Genomic DNA, 26,156 nt, shown 5'->3' on the forward strand with positions numbered 1-26,156 from the left:
CAGTAACAAGGCAAAACAATGGATTTATTTTTTGCAATGGAGTGTTTTTACGTAGAGTGCCAGAGTCGTGTTTCTTAACACTACATCTAGGTTGTCAACTGGCATGTTCTTTTTCTTGAAATGCAACCTAATTTCATTCAGGTAACATTTACTTATTTAGGTATGAAATGCACCAGATGAAATGCATGGTAAATCCTCCAATGAAAAAATATCTTATCTTATATTTATATCTACAATATAAATATAAATGTCTAGTTACAGTTTTTGCTTTAGGAATCAAAATTCTAATGCATTAAACAGAAATTGTACTTAACACTAACAACAATGGGTAGATTCTCTATGGCAGGAAGATATGGTAACATTTAACAAGGAGGAAAAGCTTTGATCTGTGCAAATACTTGTCAAGGGTCTGATAAGACACAAAATGCAGACAGACAGCACTATTAAAGGACAATATTGCACTCTGAACAGCAAACAGGTGTTTTACAGTACAAACATTATTCTCATTATATTCATGCATAGATTTACCAGGATAAATGGGTAAACAATGAATAAAAATGCAATAATAAAAGCCACCTTGAGAATAAAGGTAAAACGTTATCTGAATACACTTCATAAAAAACATTGATAACTTCTTGTAATAAATATAGGATGATTTCGGAATTTGTAATAATACTCTAAAACATAATCTAGGAAAATACTTAATACTGTCAAATAAGGCAGTTATTAAATTTTAAATTTCTTAAAAACAGGTAATTGTGCAGTATATGATCATTTAAGGACTATCACAAAAACAATATAAAAGAACAGTTGACAGTTAACAACAGTTAAAAGAGAGTTAATTCTCTCTAAAGTATGTTTTACCGTTTACGAGTTTTGAAGATGACCCATGTTCCGTCAATGCCCTGACAGGTGGCTAAACAACGTCCACAGTGTTAGGCTCCTACAGATTAATGCATCAAGTGGTATTTCCCGGTTAACACTCCACCCCCCCCCCCTCTGCTACGGCCTCCACACAAAACCTACCGTCTGAAAAATCTACTGAGGCACAAACTTTTCCTGCTCAAAGATGAGGTCCACAGCGTCCTCCACATGCTGCACAATGTGGCCCGGCTCCACCAGCGCAGGGTCGAACCTGAAGTCCCGGTGCCCGTGGAACACAGTCTCTTTGATGCAGCGGTTGGCGTCAGAGGGCACCTCTGTGTTGGGGTTGTAGACCCCTGTGCAGACTAGGATGGACTTACAGGACGTAGCAGAGGGTGGCGCTAGCTCGCTCTCCCAAGCGGTGTCGATCTCCTCCTCCTGGGGCATGGCGGTGGTGGAGCCTGTGGTGGCCACCATCTTGGCAACGGCTTTAGGGTTTTTTCTGGTACTTCTCTCCTCCAGGTAGCGGTTGTATAGGTTGGCGCCATAGATGTCAGTCATGAGGTTATCCCTAAGGACGGAGAAGGGAAGAGGTTATTATTGTGTTCATCATTGCTGGTGTCGTCTGTGGGTGTGTCTGTGCGTCTGTATGCACAGGATTAATGTTTATTACTAATCAGACAATAGATGGCACTGAATTTACTGTTGCTCTATGCCACTTCAATGATGCATACCACCCTGAGCACCTAAAAAGCACTAGGACACGTGTACAAAAACAAAGGATCAGGACAGCTGTATCAGTACACCAACACTAATAGTGAAAGTGGAAGTGAAACATATTTTGGGAATTCTTTGCTAGTTCTGAGAGGAAGGTGTGGTGCAGTATGGGCGTCCACAAACACGCCTGCAAGCAGGGAAAGGGAAGGGCTCTATTTTTTCAAATGATATAGTTCCCACCACATTGGTAAACCACGTCTAAGCCTTTCAAAACGCAAACCTGAACTTAACTTTTGACTAAAGAGGTTCTCAATAGCTTGAGACAAATAAAAGTGTGATGAGGTTTATTCCATTTTACCTGACATTTAGTTTGATTATTCAGTGGACCCAGAGGTTACAGTTCCACTTCAAACATAAACTTCTGAGATCTGATTCTAAAGATCGGATGTTATCAGATCACATCACTGTATGCCCACACTTGACCTGGAAATGTCTGTTACACATCTCCTGTGGCTTTATTTATTTAAATCTGTCCTGCTCTCCATCTCTTTTCATTACTTGTATGTGCGTTGTCACTGGATTGCATCAAGACAACGTAAAATTCTGATCACAGTGCCAGCCAGACCACTTCTGGTTTTGATTATTCAATAGCAATGTGAGCAAAATCTAATTTTCCTGCATCTCGAACTGTCACTTTGTCACTTGTCAATGATGTGTCCTGGCATGATTGAATGATTAAAGTCGCATTGAAATGACGAGTGTAACCTTGGCCAGAGCCTTGTGGTGATTAGTGATTATGTTATAGGCTATATTATGTGCAAAATTGTATCAAAGAAATGCTGTGGCAAACTTGTGATGTTTCTTAAACGTAACCTTTTCTATCTATCATCTAAACTAAAGTCACCACATTTTTAGAGTAAATTCAGACCATCTTCAGTGCAAATGGGGTTGTTGTTGTTGTAACTAAATACCAACACATTATTTTGCTGTTTTGATATACTGGGTTGTATTGGCTTTCAACTTTCGTCAGCATTAGTCTAGACTCTACAACTTTTGATTAATGTCAACTACAGTTGTGAAACAGAGAAGTGATTTGGTGTCTTACCCTATAGCATAAAGGGAGGTGATGGGAAGTTTCCATTGCCTCTCCATGGCCTGGCCCCTGATGAGGTACTCTGCAAAATGGTAGGTCAGCTCACTGGGTTTTCCCATCAGAGCCTCGTACTTCAGCTCTTTACCTGTTATCTTCTTATAGATGTTCTCTAGGCACACAAGAAATGTCCCATGGCCAAACCTGAGATGAAATGAGAGAGAGAGAGAGAGAGAGAGAGAGAGAGAGAGAGAGAGAGAGAGAGGCATTCATTCATTTACTCAGCAGCTTTCAAGACTATGCTTTTGTTGATAAGCTGCTTCCATTTTGTATTGTGGCTAGTAACAATACCGGCAGTATGAAATCTTGCTTTTCAAAACATTTCAATAGCAACACTGAAATGTAAAGGTTACCGTGGAGACTGAGCCTCAGCCATCCACATGAGGTCCATATTGCAGGCCAGCAGGGGGAGGTGGGGCAAGGTTTGGGACTGGTGGGCACTGCTAAGGTTACCATTGGTCAACAGAATGTCAATAATCAGCTGCAGGTTGGTCTCCCATCGGATGGGCTCCCCAAAGAGAATCACAGCTGTATATGGAATAATATCACAGACATGAAACCTCTCAGAAATCATAGTAACATCCTAAATCAGAGAGGGCAGATCTCCGTGGATGACACTGAGATTGCCAGCTGATAAACTGTCGACATGAAATTAGAGGCACGTGTCAAATGCTTACCTTCAACTTTAGGGAGGTTGCCAACAGGACTGGACTGAGGGGGAAGAAGAAAAAACAAACACACAAAATGTTACTATGTAAATAGTGTGTTATTATTACACATAGATAATGAGCAGTTTAACGTAATGCTATCGTCTACATCCCATTTCAATATCTCACCGGCAGTTTGGGTCTCCTGTTGTGATCCACCATGTCCAGCAGCGGGAATGATTCCCTCAGCATATCAATACTAACCACCTTCTCAAAGCCCAAACTGAGGAGTGTTAAGGAGGAATGAAAAGCATTATTCAAGCATTATTCATTCATTATTTAGATAGATCATATATGAATAACATATATGAATAAAATATAACAAAGCAAGACTTTAGGATACTTTTTAGCAATGTCCAGGACCGGTCCTTGTCCTGACACAAGCACACACTTCTCTTGGTACTTCTTCAACATCCTCAGTGGACTGTGGGACATGATGACCTGATCTTGGGTAATCTGGTAATAGATGAAGTGTTATGAGAGGTTAATAGACTGGGGTGTCAGGGGACATTACATTAGCATGTCCTATAAAAAAAGTAATTAAGTGCATTAGTTTTGTGTCACATTCTGTTATATTCAGTCTACATACAATAATGACAAAGCCATGCTGCCACCATAGGGATTTTAGCTTCAAAAGGCCATCAGTATTACACTCACTGGTACTCCCAGGATGTGAGAGAGCTGGTCGGCTTTTGTTTGTCTGAGGCAATTCCCTGCATTTGTGACAAAAACAACTGGCACCACAAATTGTCCCTGAGAGTTGACCAACTTCTCAAATGCCTTTTTTGCGGCAGGGATTGGCATCTTTCCCCGGACGAGGACGCCATCAATGTCGAACAGCAGACCAAAGCCCGGCTGTGGCTGTAGAGGAAAGTGCACAAGCTTCCAATCATCCAAACTGCAAGCATGGAATCAAAGAGTGGAGAATTTAACAAGTGTAGAAACAATAAAGCAACACAAAATGGAACAGACTCATTTCCTACAGGGTTAGTGAGGAATGAGGAAAATCAGGGTCAAAAAGTGATTCACAGAAGTCAAATAACTAATGACTTATAATAAAAATGAAAGATGAGCAAACGTGAATCTGTGACTCACACACCATCAGAGGCTTTGACAACATGGAAGGGAAATTCCTGTCACAATCCAAAGGGTCATTTGTCATATAAAAATTACTTAGTATGTTTAATTAGTAGTAGAATGTGTAATGTTTGTAAATGATTTTTCCCCTATAATTGATAGTGTAATTGCCAATAACATCTTTGTCTCTGCAGTATGAGACAATATGGACCCTATATAATTTTTGGCATAGAAAACACCAGATGCAGGCCAGCCACACAAGACAACACACTGGAGATCCTATGACACAGCAGATTGGCATCTCAATACACAGAGGTATTTGGCTGAATCAAGGAATCTTTAGCTTAGCACAAATAACTTGATAGCTATTCACAAAGCTATTATAGAATATTTTGTTTTCCAACAATTTTTACGTATTCTTGGGGCAGAAAATCAAATAACTGACGATACTGGCTAAACCAGCGATTGTTTTTCTCCTTGGGGAAAATACAGTGGCTATTTATGCTGCTGCTGCTGAGGTCAGCTCCCCCATAGTTTTGTCCCCGCGAGCGCATCCACGTCTGAGAAAGTTGCATTCAAGCGACTGCAACGTCGAGTTGATATTTTGTAACATATTCCTAAATATTTAACTACAATGTATCGACTTGTCAACAATGTATTATTTGTCTGAGCCGAGGCGCAGCAACAGCTCACGAGCTCGAACCGTACCTTGCTATTAGACACAGTTCCGCAAAACCCGCATCGAGAACCGACAGTCCCAGCTTTTCGTCTGGCTTGACGGTTACTCAGGGTGTACAGAGCCCGGTACAGTGGCAGGAGTCCCTTCATCTCCTTTATTTATCACCGGGTGTAATAAAAAAAAAAAAAAGACAATGAAATAATGCTACGGCGCATGAAGGGAGCCGGCTTCGGCCGCGCTGGCTGTTCGGCTTCTAGGCTTGTTTTTCCTCAGATATTTTCTCGCCCATAATTTGACTGGGCGAGAGCCGATGACGACATATGAGGAGTAGGAGGGTCTTGTGGTGCATCTTTGTTGGAGAGAGCCGGGGAGCTGCTGCATCTGCACTGCAACCGCTGCTGCCATTTTAAACATCGAGGTGGAGCTCGAGCCTGCAGTGGCTTGCAGCTCCACACAGCAGATGGTGACAGGCTGCGGCACAAGCACAACCCCGACCAGCATCCCTACTGACTGTGAAATATTCTTTTATACCTTTTAATTCCATGCCATGTTATTTATTTAGAGACTAAATTCCCCAATTGTGTCCTGGGTTTAGTTTCAGAATCCTGACTCTAGGAAAGAAAACCAATTTGGGTTACCGATGCAAATGCGATAACCTGAGCTGACGCCCTTGCTGGGCTGTACATAAGTTGGCTAAATTTACACTGAAAGTGGAACCTGAAGGAAGTTGACAGAGAAATCTGAGCCATTAGGTTGGAGACTACAGAATTCCCTTTGCAGTTTCAGCCAACACGTTCTGCGTGTTGGGTGAAACTGGCTTTTTTAAAACCTGGGTGGGGACCCAATTATCACAAAGACAATGGATCCACGATATTCTTAAGAAATCTGCTCAAACACTTAAGTTTTAATTGGATGAATTTAGTGTGGAATCACTGTGTAACTAGAGTAAAGCTAATATTGCCTTACCAACTCACTGCAACAAAAGGTAGGAACAAAATGGCTCAGGGAAAAAGGTTTGTGGACTAAGAAAGCAGGGTCAGTATTGTAAATTGTGTTGAACAGTTAACAGTTAAGAGGAGTTGGGCAAGCAGTAGTTATGTTCAACCTGTTTTTCCAGATGACCAACAGATCACTCAGAGGCCCAGACTCCTGAGGGGGTCGAGACTTGACAATCATCTGTAAAGGAAATGCATCTCCAAACAGCAACTCCAAGCCATGAAAAATGTGTTGCATACTGTTAAAACTGAAATAAAATAAACAGATAGAAGTTCCTCCTCGTGCTCCTCCAGCTTTATTGATAGTTTAAAATTACATTTCTATTTTCTAGGACTTCAGTTGCATTTTCCTTCCGACTTAAAAACTGAGTACAAGCAAATGGTATTTTTACAGTAGTCTAAGTGATATTGTACAAAAATAACATTTGATTTCTGTGAAAACATTTTCCATTCCCAAATAACTCCTAATTCTGCTGATCTGACAACTGTTCTTGATGCTAATTTCCGCCAAGGTAAAAAAAAAAAAATTCCACAGCCATTTTAAAGGAAACATCTACCTTGGACTAGTAAGTGATATTTAAATTGTAAACAGATTTCTATAAAAGAACTTGATTCTTTTTATACCTCCAAAATTTTATATCTTAGCAATATAACATGTAGTTTATGTTATCGCCCACTTAGCTGCTTGTAGGGCTCAGATGCATCATGTTGTGAACTGTTTCCATGTCAAACTCTCTTGGCGAACTCATCTGACCCCACTAAAACAAACCAAAATAACCATACATGGAAGTTCAGGTTTCCATTTACTCCTTTCTTCCTTCTCATCTTACTGAGACTCACTTCCACAAGCTCAGAGGTCCTATATATCCCATATGTTTAGTCCCATTCATTCATCTCTGATCACCAGTGGCTTGGAAAGGGGGGTTCTTTAACAAAGCATTATACATAACACCGCTACCAAACTAAAACATTTTTTGTATTGAATGCAGAAAGATATTTTTTTCACCCCTTTCATCGTATTACATGTCGAGAGGCTCACTGGCCTGGGACTAGCCTCTGTTAGCCAACCTTTGGCCAGTGAAGAGGATTCAGAGAAAATAATACAACCAACCATCAATCTGAAAAAAGGAGGGGCAACAAAGGGCACTGATTATGCGGTGGCTTCAATGGTGCACTCTTTTGCCAGGTGGCCTGACTTCCCACAGTTGTAGCAGTTCATCTCATTGGATTTACTGCAATGCACAGCAACGTGACCAATCTCACCACACCTGGAGAGGAGACAGAAGTTGATAAGTTTCTGTTGCTTACTTCAGTCAGAGAAAACCCTGGTCAGAAAGGTAAGCCAGGAATACAGGAAACCTACTTTCAGGTTCTAAACAGAAGACAAGGCAACATTTACCAAATACTACACAGGTTTTTCTTGGATTCTTTCTAGATCTCCATAGACAGGGCATTAATGTGTGCAAATAAAGGCTATAAGTCAACACTCACCTGTAACATTTCACTTTATCGCAAAGTTTCTGGATGTGGCCAAATCCTCCGCAGGAGTAGCACTTCTGCTCGTTGGCATGGTCACACTCACGGGCCACATGGCCAGCTTTGCCACAGCTGTAGCAGACCTGCTCCCTCTCCTTCTTGGGCTCCTTGCAGTCCCGGGAAATGTGGCCACTCCTGTGGCAGTTGTAGCAAGCTAAACAGCAAAATTGAAAGACATTTTGATTTTAAATCAAATTGTTCATTTTCTAGAAAAGACTATTTTGGTGGTAATAAACTGTAGATCAAATTATCATTACACTGTATAGGCGTAGAGTTTAGTCTTGTATAATGACTGCCTGTGAGGGAAATCAAAATGGTATTGGTATGGTGGTGTGGTAAATGACAAAATATCACTATGAAACCACAAAGCAATTAGTAATAGAACTGCAATGCACACCATCCTCAGTTTGTTCACAGTCCCTTGCAATGTGACCTTGGTCTCCACATCGATAGCAGAACAGGTCTGTAAAGAGAGAGATATTGGCAGGTTAGTGTGCACAGATGAAAGGAAGACTGCAGCACTCAGTGTTTTTATTTTATGGTTGCAGCTCTTTAAGTTTTCTGAGCAGAGGTCATCTTTTAAATAGAAAAATAGAAATGAATAGGTTCCATCAATAATGCTGTGCTATGAGAACTGTCTGTAATTCTAAGCTCAAGCATCATCTACAACTCTGTTTTATGAAGGACGTATGGTACAGTACAAAGAATAAAATTACTAATCCCCAGCCTTTTTGTTATAGTTAACCTATACTGGGTGTGGCCTAAATAACATTTAGTACCCTTGCCTCGTCCCCGGCCCCTGCCGCGTCCACGTCCCCCGGCATTGGGACAGTTCTTGATCCAGTGCCCAGAGCGGCCACATCCAAAACACTCGCTGCTGCTGCTCATGTCCATTATCTAAAATAAAAAATATATATTAGTACACAAAATTCACTATTAAATAACGTCTGTCTAGGAACTTCTGTACAGAGGCAAAGTCAAAATCTTGACAAACTCAAAGCAATGATTACAATCCAAATTACCAATTTGACTGTGCACCAATGTTACAAATTCCAGTGTTTGGCAGTTACAATGATTCTGCCTTAAGAGTGCTGTCAAAATTCTGTTAGATTTATTGATTTTTGTATCACAGAGCACTACTGCACTAGTTTATCTAGCATGATGGACTATCTAGGGATCTAATCTATGATTAAACAGTGGGTAAAATTATCAGCTGCTAAGTCTATCCTAATTGCCCATCAGACTAGGATAACTAACTACTAAGCTAACTTACATGATTTCCTCAATGGAATCATGTTGTGATCACCATAGGCCAAACTTCTCCAAAGTGTTTGTTGACGGTGCTAAAGACATCAAGTCGGGAAGAATGTGAGTTAATGAGTAACCAACTTGCTCACAATTAGTACGTTAGCCAAAAGACTAGGCAAGACCCAGAGGAAACCCACAACGTTTCACTACAGCCAAATGTCTGACTCAGCTGCACTCTGGTAGTTAATACCGTTATATAACGGGAGAATAACACTGAGTTTTGGTCACGTTCGCTAATAAGACAAAGCAATGCGAATGAAAAAGCCGCTCTACAAGTTATGATGGCCATTAAAAACGCTCGACGGGCCCAGCCATGTCTTACATAACAGTGCTTCACATACTGGCAGACTAACTTAGCCACTTCAGTGGTTGCTGCCAGAGCCTTCGAGCTAGTAACCAGAGAAAAGTTATTAAGTTAAAATCAGTAAGGCCTCGATAGTTGGATGCAATATTACCAGCCGATGGATACTGCAGTAATAGCAATGAAACGCATGTCGTGGCTTGTCAGCTAACTTGGCAAGCTAGCTCCAGAGAGCACTCATTTCGCGTCGTGTAAAATCAGATGAAAATGCAAGCCGTACCTCTAACTAAAACTAAATTAACGTTAGTTTTTTTTAAATCATCATCGGGCTATTAATCTTCATTAAATCACCCAAATAAAGTCATTTTGATGTGATTCTGCGCCTGCAAAACAGAGCCAAGTGCAAAAGGTTGCTACGCTAACATTGGGCCTTGTCACATTGATGTTGATGTTACTGCGCACTCGCGAGACACTGCTGCTAGCTACCACATGCTAGCACACCGCCTCACCATCCCAGCAAGAAGCACGGCTCCGTCGACGACCATTCATCCTTAACCAAATGTAAAGTGTCGATTGAACTCCGAAGCACGATGCACGTTTAATGCACGTAGTTTCTGGCGGATCATCAAAATAATTTATAATAAAGACGACATTTCCCGCGCAGAGCGCACACATCAAAGTCGTTGTGACTGGCTAGCAGGCCAGGCCAAGACCCTGATGGCCCGTTATTCGTGATTCGTAAACGAACCCCTATTTATACAAAAAAAAAAATGACTAAACGCTCGATTTTTGACAGGCACAATCAGTTTGTCATAACATACTACACAATTTGATATATATGCGGTATCTATTGATTCAATTAAATCTAATGTTAGCGTATTGCTTACCTTGCTAGTTAGCTACGTGACTCTGTTTACGCCTCCTTCTTTGCGCTACATGCGGTGTGAACACGAGTTCCTGAAATGTCATTCACAGTACCCAGTAAAAACTAGCGCAGTGATTGGCCAAAGGCTCCGTCTACAACCAATCAAACACTAGATTGTCTGGACACCGCCTCTATGAATTAGCCAATCACGGATACGAACTGGTCCTGTTGCCTAAATCGACCTCTTTTTCAGTAAGGCGGATGTTTTTCTTCTGAAACATAAGAATAGTAGCGTTGTCTTGAGCAGTGTTTTGAATTGCATAAGCAGCATCTAATGTATGATGATTAATAGCTGATAATAATAACAAGAATATTCGAATGTTATTATTATTATATAAGTATTAATATTATTTTATTTGTATAGGTTTTGACTGAGTTCACAGTACTTTAACAATTAAACAAAAACTTAAATAAAAATACATTTAAACAAGAATACACCACAAGATAAAAAGATTTTTAAAAAAATAGAGGCTTATTGTTCATAGGTCTAATTTGGACCTATGCTTCACTTTTCACCAGAAACCTAAAAGGGTTTTAATGTGATCATTGTTGATTAGGCTAGCCTTAAGGTATTCAAAGCATTTGGGAGATTGCTTTAGATAAGTCTGTGTATAAAGCAAAATAGTATGACTGAACTAATTTCCCTACAGGCCTAAATTTCTGTGGGCAATATTAATAGCCTATTCATATGATATTGTGTTATGTGATGCCCTTACAGCAGGCTTGACCTATAACTTCAGCATCTTTAGTCCTTGCAAGAGTGCTCTGACTGCACAGTGACCCCTCTAATCTCACACATCACACATCAGCATTTTGTTTTATTTAATTGTCATTAAATCAAGGGCTCTAAGTGATAACAGTAAAATGTTGCCTTAAAAGCAGGCCTAGAAGCCTGCTGATTGAAGAATCAGTGCAATAGCCCCAAGGTTACTTAACTACAGCTAAAACTATCTAGGCATATGGAATGATTTAGATTAAAAAAAAAAAAAAACTGCAGTAGGCCTATGTGAAAAAAAAACAAAAAACTAAAAAAGTCTGCATTTTTTGGCTACTTAGCCTACTAGTAAATTAGCTAAAATAAAAACATTATTATTATTTTCATTTTTGGTCATTCAGAATGGAAAGAATGGCCCTCTAATGAATAAATCCCACATCTATCAATATAATGATGCATACTATAAACTTTTTAATTTTTCAACATTTTGTGCACTTGGACACCTGAAATGACAACTTCTGACACATTCTGCCCCAAACTTAAACTGAAACAAAATAAGATACACACCTAAATGAAGACTAGCATATCACATCCGAAAATCACTGAAACTAAGCTGGAATTGGAATAATAAAATAAATAAATACATATAAATTGCTGTATGTCTTTTTAACTGATGATCTCATAAGCATATTACATCCCTGATACAGACCCATCCTGTTTCACCCATCCTGATTGCATCATATTTTGAATACAAGACCAGTGAGAGAGACAACAATCCAGTGAACCATGGGGGCTACAGCATCTCAGCTAACTGGCCTGAGTGCTTGGTCAGATCAATAAGTGGGAAAGATGCAATCATCCTAGTCTTAAGGTGGCTTTGGTTGCAAAGCTCAGCGAAAGCAGTTGCCATTTCATATGGCCGTTATTCAGCAGCTGATAACCTTTATAACAGGGCAGGAAAAAAAATACATATTAGCCTGTGCTGCATCTTTTTGATTTTATTTGGTTATGTCCACCATAATATCCCATGCTGACTGAAATACAATGGTAGTGCTGCATGCCGAGTGGAGCACCTTAAAAAGGCTCCACAATGACAAAGCCCTGCCCTCATTCTCATAGAAACAGTATTTGATGTTTCTGTCATTTGTTGGATGGAGATGGAATATCTATAAGAAAAGGCTCATTGGAAGAAATGTGGATTCAACTGTAAAGTAAGATAGATAAAGTGGAGATTGGTTGGAAGACATGGTCATATGACGTGTTGTTATGATCATTATCTGGCTGAGAATGTCTGCTGCTTTATGGAGTCAGTTTATGCTCAGCTCATCAAGGCAGACTGGCCGGGATGTTGATGAGGCCGTTTAACTCTCAAACAGTTAAATGGTGTCAAGTCTGGCTTGCTGATAGGACCTATGAACCATCTGTGAGCAGAGAACCTCAGGGGACCCAGTCCAGTCCGGGATGCTACAGACATGGTGAACACATGGTGAGTGGCAGCAGGTTTGGTAGAGGGTAAGATTTCATGATGGTAGGCCTAGTGTTTCAGGGCCAGTTTGAAACAGAATAAGCTGCGTTCTTGACTAACAACAGCTTATTCTGTTTGTTGAGCATGTTTTGATATTAGAAATCATTCTGAATCCAGTGTAAAAGAGGGACAAGAATGTTGCATCTCTGCCAGTTTTAGAAACCTTTGCCCATAACAAATCTAGGTAAAACTTTACACTTACTGTACATACCAGACTATCCATTGCAAGTCGACTCTTCATTGTATTTTAGTCCAAACATGTAAAATATAACAAATAGCATAACTATCATGACTATCAGGCAGGGCTTCAGTGTGGTCAGCTACAATTTTGCATTTCCCTCAAGTCTCCAGATGATGGTGCACTTGGAGTGATTCATGGCCGACTACTCCATACTTGGCCTAACATTTTTTTGTTCTCATAAGCTACTTTTACAACAAATATCTCAATTGATTTGTATTAAAAGCTATATTAATGTAACATAGGCATAATCATAGTTAAAAGTGTATCCAAGATAGCGTGTCAGCTCTTTGGCCTGCAATCTCAAAAGCGATGTTTGCACCCTATATGATCAATCTTAACCGGAATTTAAGAGCCTAACTGGGATATTTCTCTTAACAGTTTAGAGTTCGGGTGTAGATTTCCTCATGAGCATAAACAGCAGTATCAGTGGAGTGGGAGGGCTCAACTTAGTGCTTTAGTTGCGCAGTGTGTATGGTTGCTTGCAACTCTTGTTATGACTGCAAGGTCCTGTTTCAATCACTGGCGTCAGACAGGCGCACGACACCAACTCAAACCTTTTCACCTTCTCCTGTACATCGTAAATATTGATTGGAAAGCGAAGCATTACTGAACAACGTACTGGAGTTTTAATTTGCAAGAGCCTCATAAGACCTGGAGTATGTCCCTCGTCGTGTGACTTTGAGGGTCCGACGGATTTTTTTTTTTTTTTCGCATTTACCGCGGATAGAAGACTAAACTTTTTATTATAAGGCGATTGATAAATAGACCCACCGATGACCTTCACATCTTACATCATTAGTGCAGTTACCGGATACATTGTTTGATACATTGTCGGGGTGTTTACAAACGTCGACTTTTTCCCCTTTTCTTGAATGCGTTGCAAATATGATGATGTCACCGACGCCACTTTTTCCTGAAGTTATGGCGGAGCACAACTTTTCCAACTTGTCTTGGTAAGTAAGGGTACAGGCTACAGGCTTCCAGCTCTGCTACTTTCTCAATTATGTTAGAAATGACGGCTACAATTGTTTAACCCTCTCTCTCTCCACGCTACACGACCCGATAATGCATCCTTTGAACAAGTGAAATTTGAATGGAGGGGGAATAGAGCCGTGCAATGAAGTTTAGCTGAAGTTCGCTTCTGAGGGCCTACAGGCTATTTCACAACTATACATTCAGCAACTTGACCGACTAGGCCTTATAATAGCACTTCCATTAATATTTGTGCAGCTCGTGCGTGCATTTCAGCGGCATTCGTGGCTTACAAGTGATATTTTATACGGTTACGTTTGGTAAGGATTTGCATTCAATGGGAATTCAATTGAAGGCGTTCGAGAGCCAGTTGAGTGAGTGAGCCTCCACATAGTTCTCCCAAAATATGCCACTGACCTGCTGACATTGATCTCACCTACATTTATGACTTTGACGACTGCAAACAATATTGCCATAGAAGAGCTTATGTGAATGTAATGATTACAATGTAATGCTTACCACGGCTGAAATTACCATGGCTTAATTATTTGGAAATCAGGATGTGTTCTGTAGACTGATAGGAATGTAATCTAAGAGAAGGGAGCATAAGTATCCTGGACTTCACGCTCTTTGTGTTGATACCCATTCCTGGATGGATCACAGCACTTGTTTTGAACACAATTCTTGCGGCATGGTGGGCACAACAGACCCAGACTCGTTCAAGTCCCTGCTTTTCTGTTGTGACATGTGAGTCTTATGTGACTGTTAACCACTAACTGCAGTAAATCATCTCTTCAGCTTCAACAGGTCTTTGTATAAGGCATATCACAGACAAGACAAGGAAGTGGGTGGCATGCGTGCACACAGGCAGATAGAAAAGTATACACACTGAAAAAGAAAGTGAAGAACAAGAGTGAGTCTGTTTATATATATAGCCCTGCATTTGTATTGAAAACAAAGCAGAAGTGGGAGCATATTTGTTTGTGATGGGTAGGTACAACCTGAGTTGTAACAACTAAAGCTTTACTTTCGGCCGTTGCCTAGCTGACATATGAGGGTCACACCTTGTGCCTTGCTGCTGATGTTTTGCTCGTAGCACAAATGTATTATTTATTTTAACAACAGTGTTCAACTTGTTCATAAAGTAGCAATCCTGCTCTGCTACTCCACTGCCCCACTATTTCACCAGACCCCATGTATCCACACATGGGGTCTGGTGAAATAGTGGCCCTGACCCTGATGTTACGAGCTACGTCTGCGTCTTTGAGGGCACCCCCTAGTTGTCTGTCTGTCTGTCTGTGCAGATGAAAGAGTCTGTTGAAGGCATACTGTAAATAACATGGCTGACCTCTGTGGTGGCCTGAGATTCTCCTGGTCTGAGTGGATTAGTTTGTCCACGCTACTCTGCTCCTCCCCCTCTGTCAGTGGGAAGGGAAAATTGCTAGATGCCAGCTTTATGCCAAAAAGTTACAGATGTAATGTACTACAGTTAAGCTAATTGTAATGTCTGTCCATGTAGGGTTGAGCCCAGAGTTTATGGACCACATAAGACCATTGAACTGGTCAGGAAATGGCAGATGCTCTCTTTAGTCTGCTGTATCACTACTGCAGGGCTTGCTGCATCGGTATAACCTTCAAGTGGTGCTGATCATTATCATTCAACCCATGAAACAATTGAGCAGCTTAAAAAGTGAAGACGATAGACAGAGGGGTAGATATATTTAATCACTCTTTTTCAAATTAAGTACATTCACATGCTATTTTACCCAGGATTGCAAGATAGTCGTACAGGCCTTGACGCTGAGTCTGCACACCACCATCCTCACCAAGAAGAAAGAGAACTAATGTAATATTGATAAAGAGGTCGTTTGGCGATGTGAGCTTTCCAACATTCTGAGCACTAACACTGTGTGTGTGTATGTGTGCCTGTGTTTGTTTTCCAGACCATTGAGAGCACTTGGCTTTGCTAATGGAGCACCTCCAGGGAGCGTGGAAGACCCTGAGCAACGGCTTCGGAATGAAGGACTCTGTGTTCGAGGGCCCATGCCTTTCACCAACCATGGTCCAGGGTTTCCCCTACCAGCGCCGCTCCTCAGATGACAGCAAGATGCCTGACTCCAAGACTAGCAGCACTATCCGCGTCTACCTCCCCAACCAGCAACGCACTGTGGTGAGTTGATGTTCACAACAGATAGGAAATGGCATACTGCTGCCTCAGAGAGTTACCCAAGCTTAGTTTCCCACACTGCCCATAAGGCTTCTGAAACAGTACCAGTGACATTGTTAACAGTTTGCTGAAGGTATGTTGAACAGTGCCTCTGTTTACATCCTGGCAGGCAAGGCAGGGATTAATACTGTAATAAACTGTGTTTGTGTTGTGGTCCCTCAGGTAAACGTGCGACCAGGTATGACTCTGCACAGTTGCCTGATCAAAGCCTTGAAGGTGCGGGGTCTGCAGCCCGAGTGCTGCGCCGTCTTCAGGCTGCACCCGGGGCAAAGGAGGTGAGCACCCGGCTGTCGTGGGTTTGGAGCCGGGGAAATAAAGTCAGATTCAGATCAGGTCACATTCTAGGCTCCTGCAGTGGTTTTTGCTGGTGTGGTCTTCCTTCATGGAACGTGTTTTATCCCTTTCATAACAGCAAAAAGTTACGGATGGATTGGAATACCGACTCCACCTCACTGATTGGGGAAGAGCTGCTGGTGGAGGTTTTAGATCATGTGCCCTTGACTACACATAATTTTGTGAGTACCTGAATTTTCACAGTGCACTCAGGCACTCCAAATTTGTCACTGCTAAAGAAATAAATGTCTTTTCTTTCATTTTTCAGGTTCGGAAAACATTTCTGAAGTTAGCATTCTGTGATATTTGCCAGAAGTTTCTTTTGAATGGTTTCCGTTGCCAAACGTGCGGCTACAAATTCCATGAGCATTGCAGCACCAAAGTGCCCACGATGTGTGTGGACTGGAGTAATATCAGACAACTGCTGTAAGTCTCTTCTATTTAGAAGGGGGGAGGGTAATGTAAAATGGCCACCAATAACTAACAGCCATTTCATTCTATAACAATAGCTTTTAAATATTATATGAAGAAAAGCTCATTTGAGAAATATAAAGCACAAAAGACATATGCTATCAAATATAATTAGGATGAGTAACACTTGCTGTCCCATTTTCCCCAGGGAGGCAATTTGAGTTTCATCCAATCTAATGTAAAGTTAGTTTCACAGTGCATAAGAGATGCCATTGTCGGGGCGCCCCGGTGGATCACAGAGTAGATAAGGCGTACCATAACGCTCAGTCCTTCCTGCAGCGACCCGGGTTCGAATCCGGCCCGCAGTCATTTGCTGCATGTCCTCCCCTCTCTCTCTCCCATGCCTTCCTGTTTCTCTCTCTCACTAACTCTGTCGAATAAAGCATAAAAATGCCAAAAATAAATCTTTAAAAAAAAAAGAGATGCCATTGTCAGGAAAAGAAGGAGAACAAGCTCTGCTGATACTGCAGCTCTCTTACCTTGAGTAGTTTTAAGCTCATGCATGTAGCTTTGCATACTTGCACTGAGAATAGAGGGTTGTTTTGCATGCAGGCTGTGGGACTGACAATGAGCATTCAGAGATCCATATCACTGACAGTTGAGAGATAAGCCTTTTTATCTGACAACCTTTGTAGTCCTTAGCAAGTTTGTTCGTATTTCATTAAGCATTTCTCTCTTTAACATCACACATACACACATATAAAGAAAGATTCCCTCTCTGTGTGTCTTCAGGTTGTTCTCGACACCAGGTGAAAGTGGCGCTCCGTCCCTGCCCCCATTGACATCTCGGCGAATGAGAGAATCCTTGACTCGGTTTCCGAATAGGTGAGACAAACTTCATGTCCTTGGTCTGATCACAGACCCATGATCCTTGTGTTTGTATTAGTCCCTTTGGTCGGTATAACATGGCTACTTTGACCACAAATCCCTGGCAACAGTCTGCCAGGAGCAGGAAGTACATGAAAATCCTTCCTCATGTTTTTTGTGGGTTAATGGATGTTTTGGGGGTTACAGATTCAGCTTGAGGTAACCATGACCATTGTCATTTTCTTTTAATTGCCATTCTTGACTGCATCTCAGCTGGTGTAGTTATATTCTTAGATGTAAAGCACCTTAATCTTGATTGAATTAAATCCTGTTTTTAATTACGTCTTCAGCTTTATGGGGGCTTACCAGTCCAGGGGCTGATGTAACAAGAGGCGTGAAAAGAGCCTGTTGTTTCAGGAGCACTTAAAATGGTTAAAAAGCACTCTATGCTGCCAAATTAGCACTCGCACAGTATCAAGTTGTTCCATGCAGAGAAATCTCAAATACTCTTTTGAAACATAGTTTTGTATTGCCAAAAGGGGGATTTGTTCTCATGGAGTGCACTCCATGGTCATAAGTATGGTGTAATATGATCTCTGTTTATATACGTCATTCAAATGGAGTCCCACTTTGCCCCTTTTCACCAGTAGCCCACAGTGCAGCACAGAGATTGGCCCAGTCAGAAGAGGTGTACCAAGACTGTTTCTCTGAATTGACTGTCACAATTTGTACAATGGACGTCATCTACCATTCTTACTCATACGCTTCTGGACATTTCGACTTGTTACATGTAAATTACGATAATGTTTGCACTTGCTGTGAATGTGAACTGCTCAAGTTGGACCAACATTTGGATTGTTTGGAGATTTATTTGGCTGGTGAGCTTTGTACTGTACAACTGAGCCAATACAGAGCTTGGCAAACATCAAGGGCAAAATACCTCTCTACACTACCAAGCTAGCCAAAAACATAGACGTACTTGTCAACAGTTTCAAGTTTTACTTTGTCTGTTGTTTTGCTAGCATTTATTAATTCTTTTTCTTTCTTTTTTTATTTAACCATAAAATGAGTTTCCCATTGACTGAGAAATCCTTGTGTGTTAATAATCTGTACATACAGCGGGTCATGCCTTTGCCTTGTCAGAAGATAGAACAATTGGTGTTGCAGTGTCAGAACAGAAAGAGTTGTCCAGTTAGACAGATGCCTGATGGGGAAAGTGAGAGCGAATGGCAGAAATGAAACCAAAAGGCTGCTGCACCATCTACCACCACACCCATGGCAGTCTGATTTTAAAGAAGTAGAGTTCAGTGCTTGTTTTTATGTTTAACATCGGTGGTGTGTCTCCTATCGTGCCTAAGTGCTGGCACAAGATGGAAACAAACAAAACAGTTGCTCAGCCTTAATAATTCTTAACATTTTGTCCCCGTTCCCTCTGCCAGCTCCATGCACCGCTATTCCACCCCTCATGCCTTCAACTACACCACGCCCTACCCGCCCACAGGAGGCGCTCTCTCCCAGAGGCAGCGCTCCACCTCCACGCCCAACGTCCACATGGTTAGCACCACCCTGCCTGTAGACAGCAGCATGATCGAGGTAACTACACACCACACGGGCCCCTTGGGTACTCCTGGAGGTCCAGGCAGCCGGTCTTAAAATATCTCCTGCCTCAGAGTGATCTTACCCTCTTACATCCCAGGCATTCCAACCATCCCAGCCTGGCTCTTTTCTATCTCTTATCTACTTTTCTGTTAAGTAATCCACCTGGACTGGGTTCAGCTTGATTTGCGTGATTCCCTTCATTGCATCCTCTCTTTGTACTTTCAAAATGTACTATTCTTGATTTCACCCCCCCCAATCAGTTCTACTTTGTGGCTTTTCACCCCACTGTGAATGTACCTTGCATAATCAGCTCATCAATTCCACCTGCTTTGTAGAATATTCCCTCCAGTTGATTCTCTTTTCCTATATAAACCCAGGCAGCACTCTGTCATTCATTCCTTCCTCACTTTCCTTTACTGTGTCCCTTTCCCTCCTGTCTTCACTGGCCTGTTGTATTGTACCCTACTGGGGAGTAGCTAGACTGCCTGAATGCCTCCCCCAGCTCCTGGTGCCATAGATTCTGGCTGAAGAGGAGAGTAGGTATTGTGCACTTCTCCCACTCTTTTGTTGAGGCCGCATCCGAGAGTCCAGAAAAGGTTAGAAAGCCGTGTGCCTGTCTGTAATTTGAATGGCATGCCTCGCAAACAGGCTATCCACATTTACACGACTTCTTAGTGAGTGAGCACACAGCAGCTGGTTTACTGTATACTGACAGAATTCTGTCTGTGTTTTTTTTTTTTTCTGTAGGATGCAATGCGTGATCATGACTCCGGTAAGTGAATGGCCAACTCATCCGCTGTGGTGGAGATCATAAACTCGTGGCATGTCATTAGCTTCATGTCATACATTGATGGACTTCTTGACAGTCTTTCATCCTGAATCCCTTGTTTCCGTTCCTGGCTTCTTAGCGGGGAGCTCCCCCAGCCAGAGCCCTACAGGTTGGTCCCAGGCCCAGTCCAGAATCCCTGCACCGGCCCAGCGAGAGAGGGCTACGTCCTTCAACACTCAGGAGAAAAATAAAATTGTGAGTTCTTCGTCCCTCTTGTTGTGTATGCTGATGGTGCTGTGAATAACATCCCAAATATAAATACTCCCTGCCCTTTTTGTGCAATCAGCATTCCAAAACAGAATACTGGCTTGCGATGTTACTCAGGCTTGTGTTGCAGTGGTAACTGAATTTGTGTGTCTCATATCAGTTGCATTTTTTTGCTTTCTGTTTCATCCAGAGGCCTCGGGACAAGCGGGACTCCAGCTACTACTGGGAGATCGAGGCCAGTGAGGTGTTTCTGCACTCCCGCATCGGTTCAGGCTCCTTTGGAACTGTATACAAAGGGAAATGGCACGGTAGGAATACTTCTCGGGTGGGGTGTGGCCACTTACATTTGTCACTATAATAATTTTCTAATTGTCATACTACTCTTTGGAATTTTAAATGAGCCACTTGACAAGCAAACTGTCAGTGTGCCTGTAGCATCGCTTTCCATCTGAGTTTACAGAGACTTTCCTGCATCAAAGGCAATGGAGCACTTTACTCAGATCTCAGACATTGTTTGTTGTTTTAGGTGATGTAGCAGTGAAGATTTTAAAGGTGACTGACCCCACACCAGAGCAGTTCCAGGCATTCAGAAACGAGGTGGCTGTCCTGAGGTAAGAAACGCAGGATGGCAAACTGGTGCAAACTGATAAATTTGTGGTAAATCATCTTCGTTGCAAACTTTTATCTCATCTTTGTTTGTTTTGGTGATTTCCTCTTCCCCTCTGGTCGCAGGAAAACACGACATGTCAACATCCTGTTGTTCATGGGCTACATGACGAAGGACAACCTGGCCATTGTGACCCAGTGGTGTGAGGGCAGTAGCCTCTACAAACATCTCCACGTCCAGGAGACAAACTTTCAGATGTTCCAGCTCATAGACATCGCCAGGCAGACAGCTCAGGGCATGGAGTAAGTCTTAAAGAACATCTGTTTTGACTGTTGAGTACCCATTAACCTGAGCTGAGATGTCATCTAATTTTTGTCTCATTTTCAGCTATTTGCATGCAAAGAACATCATTCATCGCGACATGAAATCCAACAGTATCCTTTCTATCAGCTGTTTCAGAGTGCGTAATTGTGTGATGTTTACAGATAAAAAATTCAATGTACCACAATCTTCATATTGGTAAGTCTCTTTGCCTTCTTCAGTCTGTGCTTTAGCTGTGGTTCCTTGACAGCAGTGTAGACATCTTCTTGCATGAAGGGCTGACAGTGAAAATTGGGGACTTTGGCCTGGCCACAGTGAAGGCCAGATGGAGCGGCTCACATCAGGTGGAGCAGCCTTCTGGATCCATTCTCTGGATGGTCAGTACACATCTTTAATCTCAGTAGAACAATAACACAACTATATTGCAGTGGAGGAGTTTCTGTGGCTGAGACTCTTTAGAGACTATAAAAACAAACAAAACACTAAATTCAAAAATCGAAATTGAAAATGTTCTTCCTTGTGCTTTTTTACCCTTCTGTCCTAAGGCTCCTGAGGTTATCCGGATGCAGGATAACAATCCCTACAGCTTCCAGTCTGATGTCTATTCCTATGGCATTGTTCTCTATGAGCTGATGACGGGAGAGCTCCCATACTCCCAGATAGCAAACAGAGATCAGGTGAAGTGTCAATGTTAAAAACATGGCTTATCTGGGGTGTCCTCATGGTACTGACAGTACATACTATGTACCAGTGACATTGTGTGGCTAGAACTAGACTCTGTCCTCACTCCCTCTCATCCTCCCTGCAACTCTGCTGTCTAACAAAAACTATTTGCCAAAAAGTTGAGGCCTGTGACCTTTTGATACCTTGTTAGATTTGATCAAGTCAAACAAAGCTGGAAGGGTGACCCACTTTCAGGCATGTGTCTAAGCTCTGCTCCCTGCCTGGGTCCCAGTGTAGCGTCAGGCTGCGAGCCCAGGCCAGAAGGTGGTGGAGAGGCTCTGGGTCGCTGTCTGAAGGGGGTTGTGGAGCTGGCCTAAGGCCCGCCATGGAACAGAAGCGGTCACCCTGGAGCCACTGGCCTAATTTTAGACCCAGTAACACAACCCTGTGTTGTGTGTGTGTGTGTGTGTGTGTGTGTGTGTGTGTGTGTGTGTGTGTGTGTGTGTGTGTGTGTGTGTGTGTGTGTGTGTGTGTGTGTGCGTGTCTGCGGTTCTATGTATATGTCAACTCGCACGGCACTAGGCCCTGGCCTGGATCATGTCTGACCCCTTGTTCAATTTACGAGCTGCATGTTGTTCTCTCTGCGTTTACTGTTCCGTGTGTATTCCAATTAGACTGAAGTGGTCGTACAAAGTGTACCCATAGCTGCTATTATGATTCACTGCTGTACCCTTATTCTCCTTGATGGAATGACTCCGTGCTCAGCTGACCTGGCAGGAACAGAGTGCTCTTATCATACTTTATCTCTGTAGTGTCATACACTCATACCCTCACAATAGCTCCAGTGTTTGAGATGCCTCTCACCTTAGACTCACTGGCCATATTTATAAAGGATCTCAGAGGTGGACTGCTGATGTAGGATTGATGACCAGGCTGTCTCACTGGCTCTTGGATCGATACATATACTCTGAATCATTGTCCAATATGATAAATATTGCCCACTGTCCCTCATAGGCTGTCAGTCTCATCTGCTGTCTGTGATTGTCCCCTCTCAGATTATCTTCATGGTGGGTAGGGGCTATTTGTCCCCAGACCTCAGCAAGCTCTACAAGAGTTGCCCCAAAGCCATGAAAAGGCTGGTGGCCGACTGCATCAAGAAGTCTAAGGACGAGAGGCCGCTCTTCCCCCAGGTAAACAACTGTCCTGGTAATTATTATAGACTTCAAGCCATATGAAGAATGCTCAGCTATCTCCTCCGTCATGTTTTTTCCAGATCTTGTCGTCCATTGAGCTTCTCCAGCATGCCCTCCCCAAGATCAACCGCAGTGCCTCAGAACCCTCCCTGCACAGAGCCTCTCACACCGAGGACATCAACGTCTGTACGCTGACCTCCACCAGACTGCCTGTGTTCTAGAGGCTCAGACGGCACCGCCCCTCCTCCTCTTCGTCTTCTTCTCCTCCTCCAAATATCTGAAATAGTCCACACACCCAATATGCCCAACTTCTCCACACACACATAAAGAAAGAGACCTACAGACGCAGATTCAGACACAAACACACTCACATACTCGCTAAATATCTTAATTGTGACGGGGGAGAAAGAGGAGAGAGGGGTAGAAGTGCATCTGAGAGTGACTGTGGATGACATTGATGGATGATGGATTGCAGATGGATCTACACCTGAAGAGGATGTCACACGATACCCATTGGGCTGGTTCTTCGCATACCGCTGCAGCAGTGATCGAGTTCTGCAGAGGCTCCCTTGTGGCAATGCAGTTGGTGAAATTTGTAAATATATGCACGCACATCTACCTAAAGACAGAGAAAAATAGACATTGAAGGAAGTCCAAGAGAAGGAGAGATGCGTGTCTCTCTTGACTTGGGCTCTGTGATGTGAAGCACACCCTTCTGTCTGGCTGCCCTGGTTTCTGATGAAGAGGACCTTCAACGCTTACCTGCCTTAAGAGGAAACAAAGCCTGAACTAAGATCCTGCACAACTTCACCTCCTCTGGTTATCAAAAACAAAGCAGTTGGATGTAGTCCATTTAGTTGCACAGTAGTATATGATTTTGCATTGTCTTAATCAGAATGGAGTAGATATGGGAAATTGTTATTGTTGTCTTCAACTTCTTTTAATTGCCTTTTTTCGGGGGGTGGGCTGGGTTCATTCTGGAGGAATATAGCCTGTCAGACAGCAAGCATGAGTGATCGAGGAAAACTTTGAATTTGCACATTTTAGCAAAAGCAATGGCCATGTTTCGACAGTCCATATGGTTGATTCATGGCTTTGAGTGCTCTGATCTGTAGATACCCACACATTCTGATCAGTCCTTATCCTGGGTAGGTTATCATGAGCTGGATATTTGGCAGTTGTCTTAAATATTTAAAATGATTTGGAAACTAATTTGTATTTGTCTATCATGTCTCTTTCAGGAGGTTAAACGTTTTATTGTAAACTTGGTGAGAAAGTTGTTTATTCAATGTTTTAATAAAATTAAGTTAAATTCCTTTGCCAACGTAGGTTGTGTTGATCATCTTTGTTTGCTACTCTTGTCTCGTTACAGAAATGCAGTTAACAGTCAACATTTTTTGTGTCACTGATGTAAAACACTTGAATAATGGCAGCAGGAGGTTGGCAGTCCTATACAATGAAAGTCAGAGAAACTGAGTGTATGATTTAAGCCATCAGATTCTACTGCTTCTCTTCTTGTTCGCTGCCTCTCAGTAAAATCCCACACATGTGCAAGACTTTGTGGCAGGGTGTGATGTTTGCTGTAGCAGTAGCAACGTGGTGTAACCTCACAGGGGATCCAGTCCAGACACGCCACCAGGGGATTCCACCATTGGCTGATGCCACTGTGCACTGCACAGCCACTGGCAAGCTCAGTGGAACAACAATCAGTCAGCAAGGGAGGGACCTGTGGTGGAAAGAGAGAGGACAGTTATATTTTGTTTTAGTGTAAACATCCAAGGTCTAGTTCCTGCTGGGCAGGACTACTTGGCTTGGTCCACACTCTCAATCCAAATTCATCGTAAATTTATTCTGAGTATGGGTGTGTTTGTTGTTTTTTCATGTTTTGTGGCCCTTTAACTTTAGTCCAGGGCAAATAACATGATGTAAGCATTCTGAATTCTTTATCTCATTGGATCACATGTCTCAAAAAGTCCCATCGTAGGGGAAAGTGGCTGTGGTGTCATCAAAAGTGGTGCAACACAACAAGACTGAAGCCATCTGCTGACCGCCAGTCTTCTATTTTTGCAACAGTTTTGCTATATGTGTTTATCTGTTCTATTTCTGCATTCTGACAAGCCACAGAGGCTGGCCTAAATAAAACCAGCACCTACAGCCCAAAGGTCCCACTCCCCTGGCCTGCAGAAAGCTCCATCTGGTGGATGCACCTCCATGATGTTGGGTGTCAGCCTGCTGATCTTCACTTTTTAGTTGATAGTTACTGTAGTGGATGATGAAGGTGTGTGAGCACGCATACACAAGAGAGGGATGCTCTCCTCTTATGCTCCTGTTTCCCCCACACACACGCAAATCCCTTCAGACAATGCAGACTCAGTATTGCTTGAGTGAAAATATACATACATGCAAATAAATGCTGGACTAAAGCAGATAACAGGCTTCCAGAGAGGCAGGAACAGTCATGTTTTATGGTGACAGCGGTGTGTGTGTGTGTGTGTGTGTGTGGCTATAGACACTCGGCCACCCTTCATCCCTTGAGCTACTGTCAGTCACTATGCAAACTAGTGAGATCTAACAAACAAACATAACTTCCAAATGGATGCATTTGGTAGACACTCAGTACATTAGCGCACAAAAACATGTAACAGGAGCCCTTCTATCAAGTACATGGTCTCTGCAAAGATGGCCTCCAGCTGTATCCACCACTATGAAATACTACCAAATGAAAAGCCCTCAATTCCTTAGTCATGTGAATGTTAGGATTTTGCCAGGTCACATCTGCACGCTGCAACAGAAGCCTACAGTATGTGGAAGCTCTATTGACTAGGAAAGCACATGTGTTATTCTCATTTCAAGGGCTGTATGAATACTGTGACCAAGTGAAGGGGCATTGTCATGTGCTTGAGAGGGGGATTGCATAACTACAATGACACAGATATCTACTCTGCCTCATGGTCACCACCAGATGGCATAGTAGTGATCACTGCAGCAATGTTGCTGGCTTTTGTTTATTTTCTTTCATTTTATTTTTATTTTGTTATGTTATGTTATGTTATGTTATGTTATGTTATGCCTATGGTATTTTATGCTATGTTTGAAACAAAAGAAGAAACATGCGAAAGGTATATCTTAACTATAAATAATAATCAGGTGTGTTTGGTCAGAGATCCCCTCATCTAATGCAGGCACA

The 26,156-nt window shown here is 42.3% G+C and overlaps 3 protein-coding genes across 5 annotated transcripts; 1 reads left to right on the forward strand and 2 right to left on the reverse strand.

The window, feature by feature from the left end:
• Positions 1 to 6: 6 nt before the first annotated feature.
• LOC139931162 (haloacid dehalogenase-like hydrolase domain-containing 5) lies at positions 7 to 5,453 on the reverse strand. The gene is made up of 8 exons (XM_071924595.2): positions 5,224 to 5,453; positions 4,096 to 4,299; positions 3,782 to 3,894; positions 3,568 to 3,661; positions 3,409 to 3,442; positions 3,085 to 3,259; positions 2,687 to 2,875; positions 7 to 1,435 (listed from the first exon to the last, which is right to left on the reverse strand). Exons 1-8 carry the CDS (start codon positions 5,341 to 5,343, stop codon positions 1,039 to 1,041), a joined length of 1,326 nt encoding a protein of 441 aa, XP_071780696.1. The 5' UTR covers positions 5,344 to 5,453; the 3' UTR covers positions 7 to 1,038.
• Positions 5,454 to 6,458: 1,005 nt separating this feature from the next.
• Positions 6,459 to 10,286, reverse strand: cnbpa (CCHC-type zinc finger, nucleic acid binding protein a). Of its 2 annotated transcripts, none has more exons than XM_078288509.1 (5): positions 10,222 to 10,286; positions 8,511 to 8,622; positions 8,123 to 8,188; positions 7,681 to 7,879; positions 6,459 to 7,457 (listed from the first exon to the last, which is right to left on the reverse strand). In XM_078288509.1, the coding sequence occupies exons 2-5, from the start codon at positions 8,617 to 8,619 to the stop codon at positions 7,340 to 7,342; spliced, it is 492 nt and encodes a 163-aa protein (XP_078144635.1). In that variant the 5' UTR covers positions 8,620 to 8,622; positions 10,222 to 10,286; the 3' UTR covers positions 6,459 to 7,339. The 2 variants fall into 2 exon arrangements, with proteins under 2 accessions (XP_078144635.1, XP_071780701.1); XM_071924600.1 differs by having other exon boundaries at positions 8,505 to 8,622.
• A 2,934-nt stretch (positions 10,287 to 13,220) lies between these two features.
• Positions 13,221 to 24,297, forward strand: raf1a (Raf-1 proto-oncogene, serine/threonine kinase a). 2 transcript variants are annotated; one of them, XM_078288507.1, is made up of 17 exons: positions 13,221 to 13,693; positions 15,656 to 15,882; positions 16,102 to 16,214; positions 16,352 to 16,454; positions 16,541 to 16,698; positions 17,476 to 17,568; positions 18,990 to 19,143; positions 19,897 to 19,921; positions 20,058 to 20,173; positions 20,376 to 20,493; positions 20,712 to 20,796; positions 20,918 to 21,094; positions 21,180 to 21,226; positions 21,372 to 21,490; positions 21,659 to 21,790; positions 22,832 to 22,966; positions 23,050 to 24,297. In XM_078288507.1, the coding sequence occupies exons 2-17, from the start codon at positions 15,682 to 15,684 to the stop codon at positions 23,188 to 23,190; spliced, it is 1,917 nt and encodes a 638-aa protein (XP_078144633.1). In that variant the 5' UTR covers positions 13,221 to 13,693; positions 15,656 to 15,681; the 3' UTR covers positions 23,191 to 24,297. The 2 variants fall into 2 exon arrangements, with proteins under 2 accessions (XP_078144633.1, XP_078144634.1); XM_078288508.1 differs by lacking the exon at positions 13,221 to 13,693 and adding an exon at positions 19,626 to 19,745 and having other exon boundaries at positions 15,667 to 15,882.
• The last annotated feature ends 1,859 nt before the right edge of the window (positions 24,298 to 26,156 follow it).

This window comes from Centroberyx gerrardi, chromosome 14 (assembly GCF_048128805.1).
Source record: "Centroberyx gerrardi isolate f3 chromosome 14, fCenGer3.hap1.cur.20231027, whole genome shotgun sequence".
Lineage (NCBI taxonomy): Eukaryota > Metazoa > Chordata > Actinopteri > Beryciformes > Berycidae > Centroberyx > Centroberyx gerrardi.